Source organism: Mesoplodon bidens, assembly GCF_964165515.1.
Source record: "Mesoplodon bidens genome assembly, chromosome: 18".
Classification (NCBI taxonomy): Eukaryota; Metazoa; Chordata; class Mammalia; order Artiodactyla; family Ziphiidae; genus Mesoplodon; species Mesoplodon bidens.
In genome coordinates, this window is record NC_138175.1 from 56,956,579 (window position 1) to 56,975,207 (window position 18,629).

Below are 18,629 nucleotides of genomic sequence, written 5' to 3' on the forward strand. Positions count from 1 at the left end.
AACTAAGACCTGGCGCAGCCAAATAAATAAATATTTAAAAATAAAATTGTATGTGCCATTAGAAAAAGAAAGAATCAGTGAACGAATGGGTGGATGACAGAGCGAATGCATGAGTAGGTAGATGAATGGTTGGATGAGTGAATCGACGGAGCCCAGTTGAAGAGCAAACTCACCATGAGCCTCCCTGGTGATCCACTGACTCTCCGTATGACTTAGGGGGACCTTCATGTTACCTATATCTGTTCCACCTTTTTCCTCTCTGTAAAACGGGCAGATTGGATCTGATGACTTTGCAGCCCCATCCAGGTCTAGTTCTCTCCTTCAAACCTTGATCTCCCACAACCTCGATGCCCCATGTGCCAGGGGGATTGCCCTGGAAATGCTCTGCTAGGGTCCCACATTGCTACTAAGAACAAATCCAGAAAGTTCCACTCAGAGTCTCTCCTCCTAGCTCTTCAGCAAGTCAATGCATGCATTCAGCTAATTTGACTTCACAACTCAGTTCTGCTTCATCTCACAGTGAAGTACCCTAATGACACCCCCTAAGAGAATTGGGTGTTGAAATAACGCCGTTTTATATTGTTTACCCACAACTTAAATTTCCCAGTCTTTCTACAGGATCTGGTTTAGGTCAGTTTCTGAAACAAAAGAACACATCAAGAAATACTGCTTATGGGCTTCCCTGGTGGCACAGTGGTTAAGAGTCCACCTGCCAATTCAGGGGACATGGGTTTGATCCCTGGTCCGGGAAGATCCCGGACATGCCACGGAGCAACAAAGCCCGTGCACCACAACTACTGAGCCTGCGCTCTAGAGCCCGCGAGCCACAACTACTGAGCCCACGTGCCACAATTACTGAAGCCCTCGTGCACAGACCCCGTGCTCCGTAACAAGAGAAGCCACCACAATGAGAAGCCCGCATACCGCAACGAAGAGTAGCCCCCGCTTGCACCAATTAGAGAAAGCCCGCATGCAGCAACAAAGACCCAACGCAGCCAAAAATAAATAAGTAAAATAAATAAATTTATTTTAAAAAAGAAATACTTCTTATCTTTCCTCAAATCGTGTGTGTGTGTGTGTGTGTGTGTGTGTGTGTGTTAGGCATGGGGATCCTTACATCAATGAAGGGAATCATGGCCAGCATTTTTAATAAACTAGGATATGTCAGTGCATCCATGCAATAGAAGTAAATATTGCTTCGTGGAACTTGAATTTTAGTTTATAGATATAAAAATGGATAAGTGTACAGGGTTGAGATACAAACTTTGCTTCTTAATCTATGTCCTCTCCCCAAAAGTGGGGGGATGAGGGGAGTTAAAGCAGCTGATCTGAGGTTTTGCCATCTTTCTCCATGTGTTGGGGACAAGTTATCTCTTTAATTCTCTCTAGAACTGAGATGGTGGATTTGTAAAAAATATTTATTTATTTATTAATTATTTTTGGCTGCATTGGGTCTTAGATGCGGCACGCAGGATCTTTCATTGCGGCGTGCAGGCTCTTCTTCAGCTGTGGTGTGGGCTTAGTGCCCTGGGGCACGTGGGATCTTAGTTCCCTGATCAGGAATCCAACCCGCGCACCCGCCATTGGAAGGAGGATTCTTAATCACTGGACCACCAGGGAAGTCCCAAGATGGTAGATATTTTTAGGTTCTCCTTTCAAAGGTGAAAACTCAGAAGAATCTGTAGGTTGCTCAAGGCTACCCACCTAATGAGTGGTGGGGCTGGGACTGTCCAAAAAAAAAAACAAAACAAAAACAAGTCATCCTCTTCTCCGTAAACTGGGAAGAGAGGAAGGAGAAGTTGGAGATTTTAATAAAAACAGAAGAGGACGTGTGCTCCACCAAAATTAGGCATAAATCAAGAACACATGAGTGAGTGGTAAGACTTGCTTAGAGACGGAAAATGTGTGTATGAGCATGAGAAAGGCATCAAGATTAGCCAGATAAAATTAGAAGTTAAACTAATCAATTCAAGAGAAAATTGTGCAAGTAGCCAGGGCTTCCAGAAGGAAGATTTTGGGGTCTAGGTCAAAGGTCTACTGCACACACTCCACTTGCTGTTGCCTTGGCAACAGACCCCCCTTAAAGATAATGGCGGTTCTGGGGCTTCCCTGGTGGCACAGTGGTTGAGAGTCCGCCTGCCGATGCAGGGCACACGGGTTCGTGTCCCGGTCCGGGAAGATCCCACATGCCGCTGAGCGGCTGGGCCCGTGAGCCATGGCCGCTGAGCCTGCATCGGAGCCTGTGCTCTGCAACGGGAGAGGCCACAACAGTGAGAGGCCTGCGTACCACAAAAAAAAAAAAAAAAAAAGATAATGGCGGTTCAAGGAAAACAGCTGTGAGCAAATGAAGCTGTAATTGGAGAAGAAATTCTATGGTGGTCTTATCTTGGTCTGCCTTTGGGGAGGGTCTGAGTAGGACTTCGGAAGACGTTTGTTTGGCAACCAAGAGTGGTGTCATGAAGGGAATGACGGTGAGTTGCGTACAAGGTGAGCTGGAGCATGAACAACTGGAAAACTACAACTAGAATTTCACTTGGGTTCTGTGAGTTGGATAGAAATAGCTTTTATACAGTAGCTAACATTTAATGAACATTTTCTGTGAGCCAGTCACTGTTTTAAACCCTTCGTATGCATTGTCCACTTAACCCTAATGAAGTGGGGATTTCCAGCGCTCCCATCTTAGAGCCAGGGCAACCGAGGCTGGGGAAGGGTCGCTTTCCTATTATCCCACAGGGATATTAGGATATTAGCAGCGGCACTGGGATTCCAACTCAGGTCTTGCTGGCGAGGAAGGCTTAACCACACTGATGGTGCCTCCCGCTGATCCGGGAGGTCCTGGAGAAATGACCCCAAAGGAAGATCCAGGGCGTGGTGCAAAGGTGGTTGTTACTCGGGAAGCTGGGCTCAGCGAGGAGGGCTGGAAGGGCGGTCCAACCCAAGGGATTCCAGCTTCTTCACCATCCTCTCTGGGAAGTCTCTGTCCTCTGAGGCTCAGGCCCAGATGATACAAGGGGCGCGATTCTGGCTGCGCCGGTCGAGAACGACCAGCGTGCCCAGAGACATGAGGACCAGGCCTGCCAGCCCCAGGCGGACGAGGTTGCCCTGGGTGTAGTCCAAGGAGCCCGAGCCTGCGGGGCCAGCAAGGGAGAGAGGCGGTGAGCTTCCGAGCCACAGGTTCGGCCCACCCTCTGGCTCCCTAACCTCCAGAGTGGAGTTGGGACGCAAATCCCAGTCTCAAACTTGAGGGGGTCGATGGGAGCAGGGGCCCCGGACCCCTGGGTCTGAGGGAGGAGCGGCTGGGGCTCCGGACCCCTGGGCCTGAGGGGGGATGGGCTGGGGCCCCGGACCCCTGGGTCTGAGCGGGGAGGGGCTGGGGGCCTGGACCCCTGGGTCTGAGGGGGGAGGGGCTGGGGTTCCGGACCCCTGGGTCTGAGGGGGGAGGGGCTGGGGCCCCGGACCCCTGGGTCTGAGCGGGGAGGGGCTGGGGGCCTGGACCCCTGGGTCTGAGGGAGGAGCGGCTGGGGTTCCGGACCCCTGGGTCTGAGGGGGGAGGGGCTGGGGGTCTGGACCCCTGCGTCTGGGGGCAGAGGGCTGGGGCCCCTCACCGGCCGCACTGATGACCAGCGGCTCGCTGCGCTGGGACAGCACGTAGGGGGCGGAGGGCGTGTGGTAGTAGCAGCTGTATGTGCCGGGCGCGCGGGCGCCGAGCAGCGGGAAGTCCGCCCAGGGCTGCGCCGAGTCGCGGTACTGCAGCGGGGCCGCCACGCCCTCGCGGTACAGCGCGAAGCTCATGCCCCCCAGGCGGCCGGCGCAGCGCAGGCTCACGTTGGCCCCCGGTGCCACCACCGGCCCGGGCAGCGCCACCAGCGACGGGCGCGGCAGCTCGTCTGCGGGGGAGGAGGACCGGGACAGGGGGGCTAGGTTCTCTCTCCCCTCCCCGCTCCCCCCCCACTCTTCCCGCTTCATCCTCTCTCCCCTCCTCCCCACTCTTCCTACCCCCCGTTTTCTCTCCCCTCCTCCTCCCTCCTTCCTCTTTTCCGCTCTTCTTTCCTGCCTCCCTCTCCCCCGCTCCTAGTCTCTCAGCCTCTGTCTCCCCCTGCACTTCTCTCTCCTCTTGTCCTGGGCAGTGTCTCGACGTCTCTCCCTTCTCTGTGGGTCTCCCTCAGCTTCTCTGTGCCCTTGTGCCTCTGCGTCTCTGTCTCCCTCCCTGCATGTCGCTTTTCCCCACTGTGCCGGTGCCTCACTAAAATTCTCTGTCTTTAACGTCCCACTCGTTAGTGTTTCACTCCCCCGGGTCACAGAGGTTGCGCCTCTCCCAGGGTTTCTCAACCTTAGCACTAGTGACTTTTTATTTTAGATCTTAGTTCCCCGACCAAGGATTGAACCCGCGCCCTTGGCAGTGAAAGCGCGGAGTCCTAACCACTGGACGGCCAGGGAATTTCCACTAGTGACATTTTTGGATACATCCGGATGATTCTTTGGGCGTGGGGTGTTAGGGGCTGTGCTGCCCTGTACACTGTAGGATGGCTACCCATGGGATGGCAGTAGCAAACCCGTCCCCGGTCGTGACAAGCAAAAATGTCTCCAGATGGTGCCAAACTGGGGGTGGGGGTGGGGGAGGTAAAATCGCCCCTGGTTGAGGATCCCCGCTGTTTCCCTGGTGTGTTTTCTCTCTCTGTCCCTCCTCCCCTCCCTCATCCCACCTGTGCCCCCTCTCCACAGCCCCCTCCCCCAGGCTCTCACCTGTCACCAGGAGTTCCAGGGCATCACTGGGGTGGGACCAGACGCCTGGTCCCCAGTCTAGCCTCTGGTAGCAGCAGCGGTAATTGCCCCCCTGGTCTGGGGTCACCTCCTCCAGGAAGAACTCCGCCAGCTCCGCAGATACATCCCGGTACAGCACAGGAGCAACCTCTCCAGACTTGAAGAGTGCAAACCTCCAGGTGGGCTGGGGTGCCCGGCACCTCAAAGTGACGTTGACCCCGGGTGTCACAACTGCAGCTGGCTGAGCCCCCAGCCGCGGCTTAGGGTATGAGGCTGGGGGGACTGAACAAACGGGGCTGCCTGGGTCCTCAGGCTTCCTAGGAGCCCAAGGAAATGAGGGGGCAGCTGGGGTAGGAGGAGAATCTCCTTGAGAATCACTGGCCGTTTCTCAGCCTCAGTTCCCTGCTTGTAAAATAGGGGAGACGTTGGACCCCAACCGAGGCTTGTCAAAATTAGCTGCAAATCAGAGGAGCAGGGCATCAACTCCTGACCTTTACTCCATGGTTTTTAAACATCACTTCAAGGGATTGGGTCCCAGAAATCTGTGATTTCAAATTGCCCTCCAGAATATATGTACCATATTTGACATATTTCAATAGTTGCCCAAACTTGCTACCTATTTGGGGGAAAAACTGTTGGATCCCTACCTCACACCATTCCCCAAAACTAATTGCAGGTTAATGTAAAGAACTACATGTGTTTAAAAAAAAAAACTATAAAAAGTATTAGCAGAAAATATAGGAAAATATATTTGTGTTGGGGGTAGAGAAGGCTGTCTTAAAATATAAAATGAAAAACTCGAACGGACAAGGGTAATTAAGTTGACAGCTTCAACATGTTTAAGCTGTGTATGAGAAAAGACATATAAGTGACGCTAGAAGACAAGTGACAGCACTGGCAGAAATGGCTTATTCATGAATCACATAGGCTACGAGTGTAGAAAGAAATCCTAGGGCCAGTTCAACTGAGAGCCGGGCAAAACATGTGAATAGGCAACTCACAGAAGAGGAAGTCCACCTGACCAAAACACATTTGGGGGTTATGTGAAAGTTGTCCAACCTTAGTGATATTAGTTTTAAAAACTAAAACAATAGTAAGACATTTTTGCCTCTCAGGTTGTCAAAAATTTAAATAATGGTTAACATTGTGTTTGGGTGAATATGTAGTAAAAGAGGCATGTAGGTGCACTCAGTTGCACCTTTTGAGAAGTCATTTTGTCAGTTTCTATCAAGACACACAAAGGGCATGACCAACCACCCAATAAGTCCACCCTAGACAAATGCAGTTACATGGGCACAAAAAGCTTATACAGAAACGCTCACTGCAGCAATGATTGTGAGGGGAAAAGTTGGAAACAACCTAAATATGCATCAAGAGGACCAAGTAAACTAGAATCCAGCTGTACAATGGCAAATGCTAGAGAGCATTTTTTAAAAAGAGAGAAAAAGGTAGAGCTAGCTATAATGACATGGAAATGTCTCCAAGAGAGATTGCAAAGTGAAAAATGTACGATGCAGAACAATGTGAGTCACGAAATATCAATTTTGCTTCGGGAGAAAAAGAAGTACAAAAATACATGCGTGTGTTTGAAAGCATGGAAAGTTCTTCTAAGGATTCAGAGATATTTAAGGAAGATGAGCCAGGGGAAGAAGGAGGTTGTCATATGTCCCTTGATAATAATTTTTAAAACCATGAATATATGTTAGCTTTAACATTTAAAAAATAATTAAAATAAATTGATAGCTAAGGTATTAATGGTTCTCCAGGTGATTCTTATTTGAAGTTGGAGTGTAATGGAGGGAAATTGAGAGGAGGAAGAGGTCTCACCCATCAGAAACCCTGGAAAGAAACCCAGGGCTGGAGGGTTTCTCTCAGGGTGGAGGACCCTACTTTCCAAAGGGGAATAATAGGCATTGCCAGAGATCCTATTTCTTGAGCCCTGCACTTTGCCAAGCTCTGAGCCGAGGGTTTTATGCATGTGATTTTATTAAATCCTCACAACAGCCCATTTTACAGAGAAATAAACTGAGTCTTAGCATTCAGTGGTTTGTTCAAGGTCATAAATGAATACGATGGCGAAACTGGGGTTCCAGTTTAGGTCTCTTTAACTCCAAAGTTCATGATCTTCACTACTTACCTATACTGGTCACTGAAATGAATGAGGAAGGAAGGAGGGAAAGAAATAAAGGAAGGGGGAGGGAAGTAAGGAAATCTGGGGGGAGGGGAGGCACCAAAATAAAATCTGAGTAGTTGGAAATGGGGTGTCAGCAACACACAGGAGAATGGGTGTGGAGTGTGACTCACCAGTTGGAGTGATGTCTGCGTGACACACCAGCCCTACAGAAGGTCGAAGGGGCTTGGTCTTCTCAAAGCCTTCGGCTGCTCCCGGCCCCACCTCATTGGGCACCCAGGAATCTAAGTCCCCAGGCCCTCTATCCTCTGGGAAACAGAAATCTTGCCCATACTTCCTCCTCAGTAGCCATAAATTCAGGCTTCCAGTCGCCACTTATTTAAGAGCCCAAAAGTCTGGACCCAAGCCCCTCTTGCCTCTACACCCAAGAGTTCAGGCCCTTGGATTCCACCGTTTCCAGGAGACAATAATCTGAGCCCACAGTTTCTCCTCTCTGGGCTGCAGGAGTCTGGGCCCCCAGTTTCCTTCTTTCCCTGGTGTCTTGGCTTCTCCATCTCCCTCCCACATCAAGATCTAGAACTATAGGTTCTCTGTCTCCAGGAATTCAGATCTCTAGCCCTCTCCTGCTTCAAGATGTAGAGAATCCTGCCCCCAACTTCCTCCTCTTCCAGGAATTCAGGACCCCTGGGCCCTCTTGCCTTAGGACCCAGGGGTCTGAGCCCCAGTCCTGTTATTCTGGCCTAGGATTCCAAACCCTCAGCTCGTGCCTCCTGATCACCCTGCACCTGCCCTCAGGGAGACCCCAGCCCAGCCAGGGGCCCAGGGAGAAGGGGGTGGGGTGTCTCACAGAGAGTCAGCAGTTGCAGATTCATCACCAGGGCCATGGTGGGCAGTTCTCGGCTGGAGCAGGAACAGGAGCCAGGGCTCGGCTGTGCCCTCTCCCCTACCAGGAAATGAGGCAACATCAGGAAGCCGGAGCCCTATTTAGGGAAGGAAGGAGCGAGGTGGGGGCCCCTGGGTGATTGTGTCACAGCCCCATGGTGCTGTGGAAAAAGTTGGGAGAGGGAGCAGTCATAACTGTTGTGTTCATTAAACTTAAAAAAAAAAAATTAGCATCTATTATGTGCCAGACCCTGTGCTACACGGTTGGGGGAAAGGGGCACAGAAGGGAGTCAGACCCCATTACTGTGCTCAAGTAGCTCCCAGCGTGATGGAAAGGCAGATTCCGACCAGGTTAGTTAATGGAGCTATAATGGAGGTCACATAGAGCACTGTGAGAGTATACAGAAGGCCCCTAACCCTTCTGGGATGAGACTTAGGGCTTGCAGGACGAACTGATTTTAAGCTGAGACCTCAAATTGGTGATTCGTCCTCTCCCAGCCTCCGTTTGTCCATCTGTAAAATGGGCTCTCATGAGTAAACTATGAAGTGAGGACTGATGCATTCCGCCTTAGCTGGGCCGCAGTAGGAGGACTGAAAGTTACTCCTCTGGAACGACTTTCTAGGCGGAGAGAAAAAAAGAGAGCGGCGGCAGGTCCGCCAAGACAAGTTTGCGCTTAAATCTGCAGCACCGCCTCTTCTCCCCGCAGCCTTCGTCTAGGACCGCTGTTCTGCGCCAGTACGCACGCGCGGATTCAGCCCGTGGAGGCTAGCGGGCCAGGACCACAACTCCCAGAGTGCTCCGCACCCCCGCCACCGCCTGGGATTGCTGTTCTGCGCCAATGAGCACGCGCGGACTCCGACTGCGGAGGCCGTGCCCAGGGACCACAACTCCCAGAGTGCTCCGCGCCCTCGCTGCCGGAGCCGCCGCCGCCGTTGCCGAGACCAAGATGGCCGGGAGTAAGTGCGGGTTCCGTCAGCGCGCGGGGATGGTACCGGGAACCCCGGGTGGTGCCAGGGGTAGGACAAGACGGAGCCCCCGTAGAGGCGGTAGGGTCTGGGCCGGAGGGGGACGCAGAGGTCACGAGGTAGCTTCTCCAGGGCGGGGGTGGCGCGAGAGGGGTAGAGGTCACTGGGGGCATCACCTGCAGGGGTGACCCTCCTCGCCCACCCTTCCAGGAATCGCCGCCTTTCTCAGGAATGTCTGGGCCAAGGAGCCGGTGCTAGTGGCATCCTTCACCATCGGGGGTCTCGGTGCGTGAGTGCCCCAGGCGCGAAAGTGCATCACCCCCAATGGGCGTCCCGGCTTTGTCTCCTCCACCCCCTAGAGGTCCCACTGCCCCCCACCAGTGCTCCATCGCCCCCTCACCATCGTTCCATCCTGTACCCCCGAGGCCTGACCGCCGCCCTCAACGTTCCGTGTCCCCACTTGTATGCCAACACCCACCCCTAGTATTATGACTCCTCCACCACCCCATCGCTCCCCACCCCGTACGCACCCACCCAAGAAGTCCAGAATCCCTTAAAAGAAGAGGTTGTCAACCCTAGCTGTGCATAATAGATTAAAAAAAATAATAAATGAAAAGTAATGTCCTTATCCTCCCCTTTCACCCTCATCCCCCACCCCCACCCCAGGTTCTGAATTGAATTGGGTGGGGTGGAGGTGGGGCTAGGGAATCTTGTGTCTTGTGAAAATCCCCCAGTGCTTCTAATGTGCTTCTGCGATTGAGAACCTCAGCTGTAGAACTGGGCTACTCAGATTTCAAGGTGATGCTGTGGGTCTTGGTGAAATACAGGTTCTGATTCAGGGGGTCTGGGGTGGGTCTGGGGATGCTGCATTTCTAACACGTTCCCAGGTCTTGTCAATACTGCTGGTTGGCAGGCCACACACTGAGTGGGGTTCTAGAACACAGTTGTCCCACACGGCGGCCACGGGTCACATGGGCCACTTGAAATGGGGCCAATATGAATTGAGATGGTACATGTTACCCTGATGTAAAGCATACACCGGATTTCAAAGACTTTGTATAACAAAGAGTATATAAAATATCAATGTCTTTTAGGCCGAGGGTATGTTGAAATGTCTTGGGTATACCAGGTTAAATTTATTTTTTAATTTGTATGTTTTAACTTTTTTTTTCTATAAATTTATTTATTTTATTTATTTACTCTTGGCTGCACGCAGCTCTTCTCTAGTTGCGGTGAGCGGGGGCTACTCTTCGTTGTGGTGCGCGGGCTTCTCACTGCGGTGGCTTCTCTTGTTGCAGAGCATGGGCTCTAGGCGCACGGGCTTCAGTAGTTATGGCACGTGGGCTCAGTAGTTGTGGCTCGCAGGCTCTAGAGCGCAGGCTCAGTAGTTGTGGCGCACGGGCTTAGTTGCTCCGCGGCACGTGGGATCTTCCCGGAACAGGGCTTGAACCCATGTCCCCTGCATTGGCAGGGGGCTTCTTAACCACTGCGCCACCAGGGAAGCCCTGTATGTTTTAACTTTTATGTGGCTATTAGAAAATGTAAAATTACATACATGGCTCTTATATTTATGTCGGACAGCACTGACCCAGAATATTCCTTTACATGCCCTGCCCCACCCACCATGACTCCCTGCTCCTACCCCAGGTGGACCGTAATTTCTCAATGACTGTTCTTTGTACAAAACCTTCTCCTCAGTTTGTAACAGTTCATGATTTCTCTGGAACGTTCCCAAAACACCCCCGACCCACACCCCTTAATATGCTCCATGACTCAAATGCGCTCATTCTGTGACCAACCCTTTCTTCCTTCCTGTGTCTTCTAGGTCCCACAAGTCTGTGGATGCTTGGCTTCCACCCTCACTTCCAAAAAAAAAAAAGTCTTGGGCTTCCCTGGTGGCGCAGTGGTTGAGAGTCCGCCTGCCGATGCAGGGGACACGGGTTCGTGCCCCGGTCCGGGAAGATCCCACATGCCGCGGAGCGGCTGGGCCCGTGAGCCATGGCCGCTGAGCCTGCGCGTCCGGAGCCTGTGCTCCGCAACGGGAAAGGCCACAACAGTGAGAGGCCCGTGTACCGCAAAAAACAAAAACAAACAAACAAACAAAAGTCTTATAAACCCTTCTGCTGATGTACGGGGCTCCCAGGGTGCCCAGGGGCCTCCTGGAGGTGCTGGATCCACCTCCTCCCCTCCCCGCATGCACTTGACCCCCATCTTGAAAAGGCTCAGCTGCTGTCCCCGCCGCCACCTCCTTCCCCTGGGCCTCACCCCTGTGTCTCTCCGCAGCTATAATCCTGCCTGCACTCAGCCCCTACGCCAAGTACTCCATCATGATCAATGAGGCCACACCCTACAACTACCCAGGTGAGTGGGAGCCGGGGCAGCGGCCGTGGACCCTGCCGAGCTGGGGGTGGGATGACGATGGGCAGGTCTTGCCTCTGCAGGGATCCCAGATTCCGCAGTGCAGTCTGGACTCTTGTTTTTTCCTTCAGTAGATATAATCCACGTGCCGTACAATTCGCTCTGTTTTTGCACTTTGAGTTTCTGTCATGGTTCCAGATTTCTGTCCTTGTCCGGGTTCCCAATCTCTGTTGCTTTCTGGAGTTTTGTCTTCCTGGGTCTCCACCTCTCCAGGTCTCTGTTCTGCTTCCTTGTATCTGTTGGGTCTTTCTCTGGGTCTCCTTTCAGTATCCATCGTTCTGGTCTCCCATGTCTCTAGGTCTCTATTTCCCCACTTCCCTACATCTCTGATTTTCTGACCCTTACTCTCTTTCTTATCTCTCCCCGGGGTCCCGTTTCCCTCTTTGAAAGTAAGCTGACAGGCCAGCCCTTTTCTGTGGGCCCCCAGCGATCTGCTTATCTCAGTGGCCCACCCTCCTGTCCCACAGTGCCCCTCCGAGACGATGGGAACATGCCTGATGTGCCCAGCCACCCCCAGGACCCCCAGGGCCCAAGCTTGGAGTGGCTGAAGAAACTGTGAGCTTCTCCATTGACAGGGAGAGGCCCCCTCCCTGACGGCCCCCAATAAAAATGTGAAAACCACACCCGGTGTCTGAGTGTGTGCGGCTGCAGGTGGAAGCAGTGGACAGCGGCCGAGGCGAGTGTAGGGGTTGGTTTACTGCGGTGGGGGGGGAGGTGTCAGTCAAAGGCGGGGCTGGCTAGGGTTGGGTAGGGCAGCAGTTTGTCAGGCCCCCGAGAAACCCAGCTGGAGTCTAGGGCCTCGTCCGCTTCAAAGCCGAAGTCTTCCTCCACCTTGATCTGGGGTAGGTGAGAACAAGGCGTGAGAAGCGCCCCCGGCCTCCCGGGGCAGCGTCCTATGTGCTCCTCACCAGAAGTCCCGGCATCCCCTCCAGCGTCACCACCCTCCCCCGCCTCCTCTCCCTCCTCTGCCGACCTTCCCCGGTTATCTTTTCTTCTCCCCAGAGCCGCCTCCACATCTTCCTTCTCCACGAAAGCCCCTTGCCTGGCATCTTCCAACTCTTTCTCCTTCCCCGGCCAACGCCAGCCCCGTCCAACCCTTCCAGCCCTCCCCGCCTTGCAGGGCCCAGCCCCACCCCCCCGCAGCGCAGCAGGGAAGCCCAGGAGCCCTAGTCCCACCCGGCGGACCCCTGGGCTCCAGGCCGCCCCCACCTGCACCGGGGCCAGTTCTGGAGTCAGCGCAGCTCCCACTCGGCGGCCGTCCCGGGGTGCTCGCCGCCTCTTCCGCCCGCTGGGCCCCTCGCCAGGGGCCGGGCTGCCAGGTTCTGGGGGTGCGGGTGTCCTTCTAGGCGGGGACAGCCCCTCTTTCTCTGGAGGCTCGTTCTCAGCGTTGCCTGGGGTGGGGGCGTCTGTGCCCTGGCTGCCCTCGTCCTGGCAGACAGGGAGGTGGGCACGTGAGGGCTGTGTCCTGGGCCCCCGGTTCCCCCAGCCCACCCGTGACCGCGTCGCACTCACCTCCAGCATGATGGTGAACTGGCTGGCGCGGTAGTCATCACCGTAGGAGTCCAGCACCCTCATGAGGAACCTGCGGCCGGAGATAAGCCGCCGGGGGGGCAGCTTTACCTTCTGGTGGTTGGGAAGGGGGCCCACGACAGCCCAGCTCTGACTCTGAGGCCAAGGCTGTCCTGGACCCAGAAGGTCTGAGTCACCCGGGTAGCAAGCACTTGAGCAGCCAGTGGGGCTCTGGGCAGGACCAGGTGACCTGCACCTCCACTCCTGCTCTGTAATCTGGAGGTGACAACCCCAACTGGGCGGCCCGCTGACCACGACACTGCAGCTTGACGACAGCTCTGCAGTACTCGGCTTGTAAACAGTCAAACGTAAGTTATTATTTTCATTAATCCCTGGGAGGCGGGCCCAGAGTGCTCGCACGGGTGACGCTGCCTTCTCTTCCCCACTCCTGCTTCCAAAAGCTTTTTGGTTTTTTGTTTGTTTTAAGCTCTGATTAGATGGTCCCCATAAGCCAGCGCCTGGGTGGAGCGCTTTACGTGCAGTCTCTTATTCTACAAGTAGGTATCAGGTGTCCTCTCTGTGCTATCCACCACAGAAGCCACCGATCACCTGTCACCATCCTTGAGCGCCTGCCACGTGGCGAGAGTGACTGAGGAATGGAAATTTTAAATTTCGCTTGATTTTAGTTAATTCAGATGAAAATCGGAACCACGTGGCTACCAAGCACATGAAATGAGGCTCGTGCAACTGAGGGAGTGAATTTCCAATTTCACTTCGTCTTAATAAACTGGGACTGTGACCACTGAGGAACTGAATTTTCAGTTTCATTTGAATGAATTGAAATGTATTTAATGAATGTTAAAATTCAACTTCAGTGTAAAATAAAGTCACCACCTGCAGCTAGCATCCTGGACAGCACAGATGTGGACAAGAGGAGGACCCAGGAGCTGAGCCCTGGCTACTGCAGGTTCAGGGTTTGGGGAAGTGAGAATGAACCAGCAAAGAGGCAAGAATCAACGGCTGGGAGGAGGGGAAACTGAGACAGGAGAGTGACCTGGCCAAGAAAGTGCTTCAAAGAAGAGGGTATATCCACTGGGTCAGGTAAGTAGAGGGCTGAGGACTGACCGGGGGTCTCGGCATCATGGAGACTCTGTAATAAAGCCTGTTCTCCACATTTCATGGAGATGGGGACCCAGTGGAGTGGTGGGCTGGCCCCAGAGCTCACTCCCCGTCCTGGTCATGGTGACCCGAGGTGGGAGGCTCAGCCGAGCTCATCTCCTGTGGGCTCCCATTTAATCTTCAGCAGCCTCGTGATCTTAGTGTTAACCCTTAGTTGATGGGGAACTGGGGCTCAGAGAGGGGATGCGGCTTGCCCTGAGTCACACAGCAGAACGGTGCTTGAAGCTGAGTCTGTGACCCTGAGTCTGGCCTCCTGCATTGTGTTACACTCCATTCAAAGGGAGCACACCTCTCCCCCAAGGCCCAGGGCTCGGCTTTCTTCCAAGGCCCAAGGTGGTGGTGACAGGGGTTGGGGGGAGCAGAGACAAGCGATGCAGGCCCAGAGCAGGTGTGCAAGGGGTTACCTCCGCTCCTGCTGGAGTCTCCGAGTTATCCTCTGTACCTGATGGAGCCTGTTCAGGACCCGCTCGTTCACCTGCGGGGAGGTGGGAGAAAACACAGGTCAGCCGGACTCCGCGTGCTCAACACGTGGTGCATGGGGCCCCGCTGGAGGGCGACTGGCCCAGGGCCATCCCGGGGCCTCCAGGGCCCGCTGTGTCTGCTCTTTCCCCCGCCTCGCTGCCTCTCTTGCTCCTCTCCCTCATCCACGTGGCTCACGCTTGAGTCCCCTGACACTGTCCTGTCCTGAGTGCTTTCCACGTGCTCTTCCCCAGGTGCCTGCCTAGCTCCCTCAAAGGCTGCACTCAAAGGCTACCTGCTCAGACCTCCCGTTAATTGCAGCAGCCCCTCCCCCACTTCCCACGCCAGAGCGTCCCCCCCTTTCTCAGCTCCACTTTTCCATCGCCTTAGAGCCTCTCTCTCTATGCAGTGTCCTCACTCTCCATCTCCCCCACCAGAACAGAAGCCCCAAAGGACCAGGATTTGTGCCTCTGTCCCCGGTGCCTTGAGCAGACCCTGGCAGAGGGGGTGCTCCCTGAATACTGCTAAACAAATGACTTCACCTAGTGATAAAGTGCTTGAAGGACACCAAACTGGTAGATATGCTGGAGATTAGGGCAGGAGGTGGCCGCTTTAGTTAAGGTCATCAGAGGAGACGTGTGCCCAAGCGTGAAAGAGTATGTTCTGCTCCTGCGTCAGAAAGACCTGGGTTTGAATCCCAGCCTGCCTCTTCTCAGCTCTGGGACCTTGGGCAAGTTACTTAACTTCTCTGAGCCTCAGGTTTCTGCACTGGTAAAAGGAGAATAATAACAACTTATTCCTGGCGGGGGACGGGGGAGCTAAGAGCAGAGGCTCAAATGCAACTCCATTTGAGCAAATGGTTGAGTCTCTTTGGACCCCAGCATCCATCTGTTAAACAGGGCTCCGGATACCTGCTGCTTGGGGGGCGCTGAGTTCCCAGATGTCCCTGCGTAAAGCCCCCAGAGCAGGCCTGGCACGCAGTGGGTACTCAGGTGGGAGGGCTCACTCTGACAGCACCACCCTTGCTGCCAGACCCTGTGAACACACAGTGACATGAGGCGTCGTGAAATCACGGGGTGGGGCGGGGGGGAAGAAGAGAGAGGAGTGGTCGTGGAGAGGAGAGAGGTTGGGGTGAGCTGAAGGATGAAGCGGAGGCAAAGGCTACCTGGTAAAAGATACACGGTGTCTGGTTTATGTATATTACGTAAGTTTATATTAACACGTACATAAAACCATATTACAGAGTGCTGCAGGGACTTCCCTGGTGGTCCAGCCGTTAAGACTCCGCGCTTCCACTGCAGGGGACGCAAGTTTGATCCCTGGTTGGGGAACTAAGATCCCACAGGCCACACAAACAAACCAAAAAAAAAAAAACAAAACAAAACAGTACTGCTAGGAACGTCATCAGGTTAACCGTCATCAGGTGTGTGTTTGTATGTATGTCTGCTGGGTACGTAGGGAGGACTGGGACAGCTGGCCACAGGGTATGCATAGGCTCAGCCTTTGTGCAGCTTCAGGGGAATATACTTTAATACCTGGAGCTGATCCTGCTCCAAGTCCACCGCCCTCAGCCTGGCATTCAAATCCCCTCCCCAGCACCCCCATCAAACCAAACACCTCTCCAATCCTGAGTAAGCCCTATGCCACACAGAGTCCTCAGTGTACCTTTCCCTTCAGCTTGACGTGTTCCTACTTAATCTAAGACTTGACTCAAACCTCACCTCCTTATTAGTTCTCTAAGTCGTCTCTCTCTCTCCCTCTCCTTGACTCCTACCCCAGCTCAAGCCTCCTCCTCTCCTGCCTGGGCCACTACACCAGCCCCCTTCCAGAACTCCCCCAACACCGTCGTTACGGGTTGGATGGTGCCCCCCCAAAAAAGGTGTGCTGGAGTCCTAACTCCCGGTGCCTCAGAATGTGACCGTATTTGGACACAGGGTCTTCACAAAGGGAATCAAGTTAAATGAGGTGATTGGCCTTAACCCAATATGACTGGTGGCATCCTTATTAAAAGAAATTGGAGGGCTTCCCTGGTGGCGCCGTGGTTGAGAGTCCGCCTGCCGATGCAGGGGACATGGGTTTGTGCCCCGGTCTGGGAAGATCCCACATGCTGCTGAGCAGCTGGGCCCGTGAGTCATGGCCGCTGAGCCTGCGCGTCCGGAGCCTGTGCTCCGCAACGGGAGAGGCCACAACAGTGAGAGGCCCGCGTACCGCAAAAAAAAAAAGAAATTGGGATACACACACAAGCACGGGAAGATGAAAGCAGAGATCTACAAGCAAGGAACACAAAAGATGTCCAGCAAACCACCAGAAGCTAGGGAGGATGCCTAGAACAGATAACAGATTCTCCCTCGCAGCCCTCAGGATGAACCAACCCTGCTGACACCTTGATCTCAGACTTCTAGTCTCCAGAACCGTAAGGCAGTACATTTCTATTACTTAGCCATCCGTTTGTGGTTCTTGATACAGCGGCCCTAGCAAAAGAGTCCAACCAAATTCAGAGTCTTTCAAACACTGACCCTGTCCCTCCCCTGTTTGAAACCTTTTGATAGCTCCCCATCACTCTCAAAAAAAAAAAAAAAAATCCAAACCTCTTGCTCTGGTGGCCTTTCAAGATCTGGGCCCTGCTTACTGCTCCATCCTCATTCTCACCAAGGAGGCTAATGCAGTGATTCAGCAGAAAGAACCTGAGGCTGGGCAGAGGCGTGGGGATGGAGGGGAGGAGAAGGACCCCAGAGAGATCTGAGAGGCAGAACAGACAGGACATGAGGAGCGAATGATGTCAAGGGTATGGGAGATTTGAAAAGTTTGATCGGTGGGGAGCTAGAGAGGCACCTGTGAAACATCAGTGAGCTGGTCTGGGTTGTCAGGTGATGCTCCTAGAGGAGACATCTCTCCAAGGTGCCTTGCACACTGCCTGACACATAATAGGTGCTAAATAAATTAATAATGAATGAATAAGTGAATGGAAAATTCATTCAGCCGGGCAAGGGAGGCTGGGCATCTAGACAGAGACTGGGAAGGATTGGTAATGGAGGCCAGGGGACCCCAAAACAGGGGAATCCACACTCACCTACCTGCTCGATCTCCCGGCAGCGTCGACCTAGCGCCTGGTACTTCCTGCGGTTTAGTTCCCGCTGGCGCCGCCGCCGGCCCCGGGCTGCCTCTTCCTCTTCATCTCGCTCCCGGAGCCCGGAGCCACCCAGACCCCCAGACACAAACTCCACTTCTGTCTCAAGCTCGCTCTCCAGGATGTGACCACCGAACAAAGGAGGCAGCGCCAACTCTGAGCCTGGCGGCGCTGAGAACTCTTCAAAGCCCACAGATGCCATGGTCCTGTAGAGTCAGTGGGCTCAGGGACCCTGAATACCTAACCCTTAGTCCCTCCTCCCACAGACCAGGAGCCCGACTCCCAGACTCCTCCTCTCTCTGATGCAGGAGTCCGAGGCCCCCAGCCCACCATTCCCAGGATCCAGAAGAGTTCGAGCCCCGACCCCTTCCTCCCAGGATCCAGGAGTCCAGGGCCCCAGCACCCGCTTCCCAGTATCGAGGAGTCCAGACCCCTTCTTCCCGAGTCCCACGGGGAGTTCGAGTCCCCCAAGCCCTCACTCAGACCCAGGAGTCCTGACCTCCAACCGCCTCGCCTGTCAGATCCAGGAGTCTAGACCCGTAGCCTTTTCCCCCAGGATGCTCGAGTACGGACCCCAGTCCCTACAAGAGTTATAAGCCAAAGGAGTTGTAGGAACTGCAATCCCCGTCAGTCCTCAGCGCAGAAGACCGCTCTTATGCAGCCGCAATGTCTTTTGGGATTCGTAGTCTTCCCCAAAGCCACTCACCCTTCTCTCTGCTCCAGTTCCATCTCTCTCCGACTCCGGGAGCCCCGGGCCTCAGAACTTCCAACCTCGCTAACCTCTAGGTTAAGTCGTTCGCAAAACTACCTTTCCCATCAGGCTTCACGACCCCAGCATGCGGGACCTTGCCGCTACGCCTTCTGGGAGCTGTAGTTTCCTATTTCCGGCTCCGCTCCCCAACCCCTCCACCTCCACCTCGACTCCCGGCTGAAAGCCTTGCTTTCTCGTCGAACGCCTCCACCAGCGGTCTGAGTTGCCCTCGACTTTATTCTTGTCTTGACACCCTGTCGTCAGACTATGGCGATTCTCGGCTTATCAGGCTCAGTCCACAGCGGGCGTGAGCCGGATAAAGCCCCTCTTCTCTCCGGCTCATCCCTTCTCCGCCTAGCGGCAGGTGCTAATAAAGTTGTTGTTCCAAACGCAGCCAGGAAAGACGCGGTGCAGGGGCCAATCAGAGCGCAGCTTTGCTTCTACGA

The 18,629-nt window shown here is 54.0% G+C and overlaps 3 protein-coding genes across 6 annotated transcripts; 1 reads left to right on the forward strand and 2 right to left on the reverse strand.

The window, feature by feature from the left end:
- Positions 1-2,758: 2,758 nt before the first annotated feature.
- OSCAR (osteoclast associated Ig-like receptor) lies at positions 2,759-7,776 on the reverse strand (the record flags this gene model as incomplete). 2 transcript variants are annotated; one of them, XM_081216827.1, is made up of 5 exons in its annotated part: positions 2,759-3,128; positions 3,606-3,887; positions 4,744-5,043; positions 7,066-7,098; positions 7,740-7,776. In XM_081216827.1, 5 exons carry the CDS (start codon positions 7,774-7,776, stop codon positions 2,992-2,994), a joined length of 789 nt encoding a protein of 262 aa, XP_081072953.1. In that variant the 3' UTR covers positions 2,759-2,991. The 2 variants fall into 2 exon arrangements, 1 of the variants encoding a protein (XP_081072953.1); XR_014013786.1 differs by lacking the exons at positions 2,759-3,128; positions 3,606-3,887; positions 7,740-7,776 and having other exon boundaries at positions 4,979-5,078; positions 7,066-7,637.
- Positions 7,777-8,624: 848 nt separating this feature from the next.
- NDUFA3 (NADH:ubiquinone oxidoreductase subunit A3) lies at positions 8,625-11,781 on the forward strand. Its single transcript, XM_081215903.1, has 4 exons — positions 8,625-8,731; positions 8,951-9,025; positions 11,024-11,101; positions 11,626-11,781. The coding sequence occupies exons 1-4, from the start codon at positions 8,722-8,724 to the stop codon at positions 11,715-11,717; spliced, it is 255 nt and encodes an 84-aa protein (XP_081072029.1). The 5' UTR covers positions 8,625-8,721; the 3' UTR covers positions 11,718-11,781.
- Positions 11,782-11,836: 55 nt separating this feature from the next.
- Positions 11,837-18,557, reverse strand: TFPT (TCF3 fusion partner). 3 transcript variants are annotated; one of them, XM_081215900.1, is made up of 6 exons: positions 18,139-18,557; positions 17,380-17,638; positions 14,251-14,321; positions 12,671-12,740; positions 12,368-12,586; positions 11,837-11,995 (listed from the first exon to the last, which is right to left on the reverse strand). In XM_081215900.1, exons 1-6 carry the CDS (start codon positions 18,159-18,161, stop codon positions 11,876-11,878), a joined length of 762 nt encoding a protein of 253 aa, XP_081072026.1. In that variant the 5' UTR covers positions 18,162-18,557; the 3' UTR covers positions 11,837-11,875. The 3 variants fall into 3 exon arrangements, with proteins under 3 accessions (XP_081072026.1, XP_081072027.1, XP_081072028.1); XM_081215901.1 differs by having other exon boundaries at positions 17,380-18,013; XM_081215902.1 differs by having other exon boundaries at positions 17,932-18,557.
- Between the last annotated feature and the right edge of the window lie 72 nt (positions 18,558-18,629).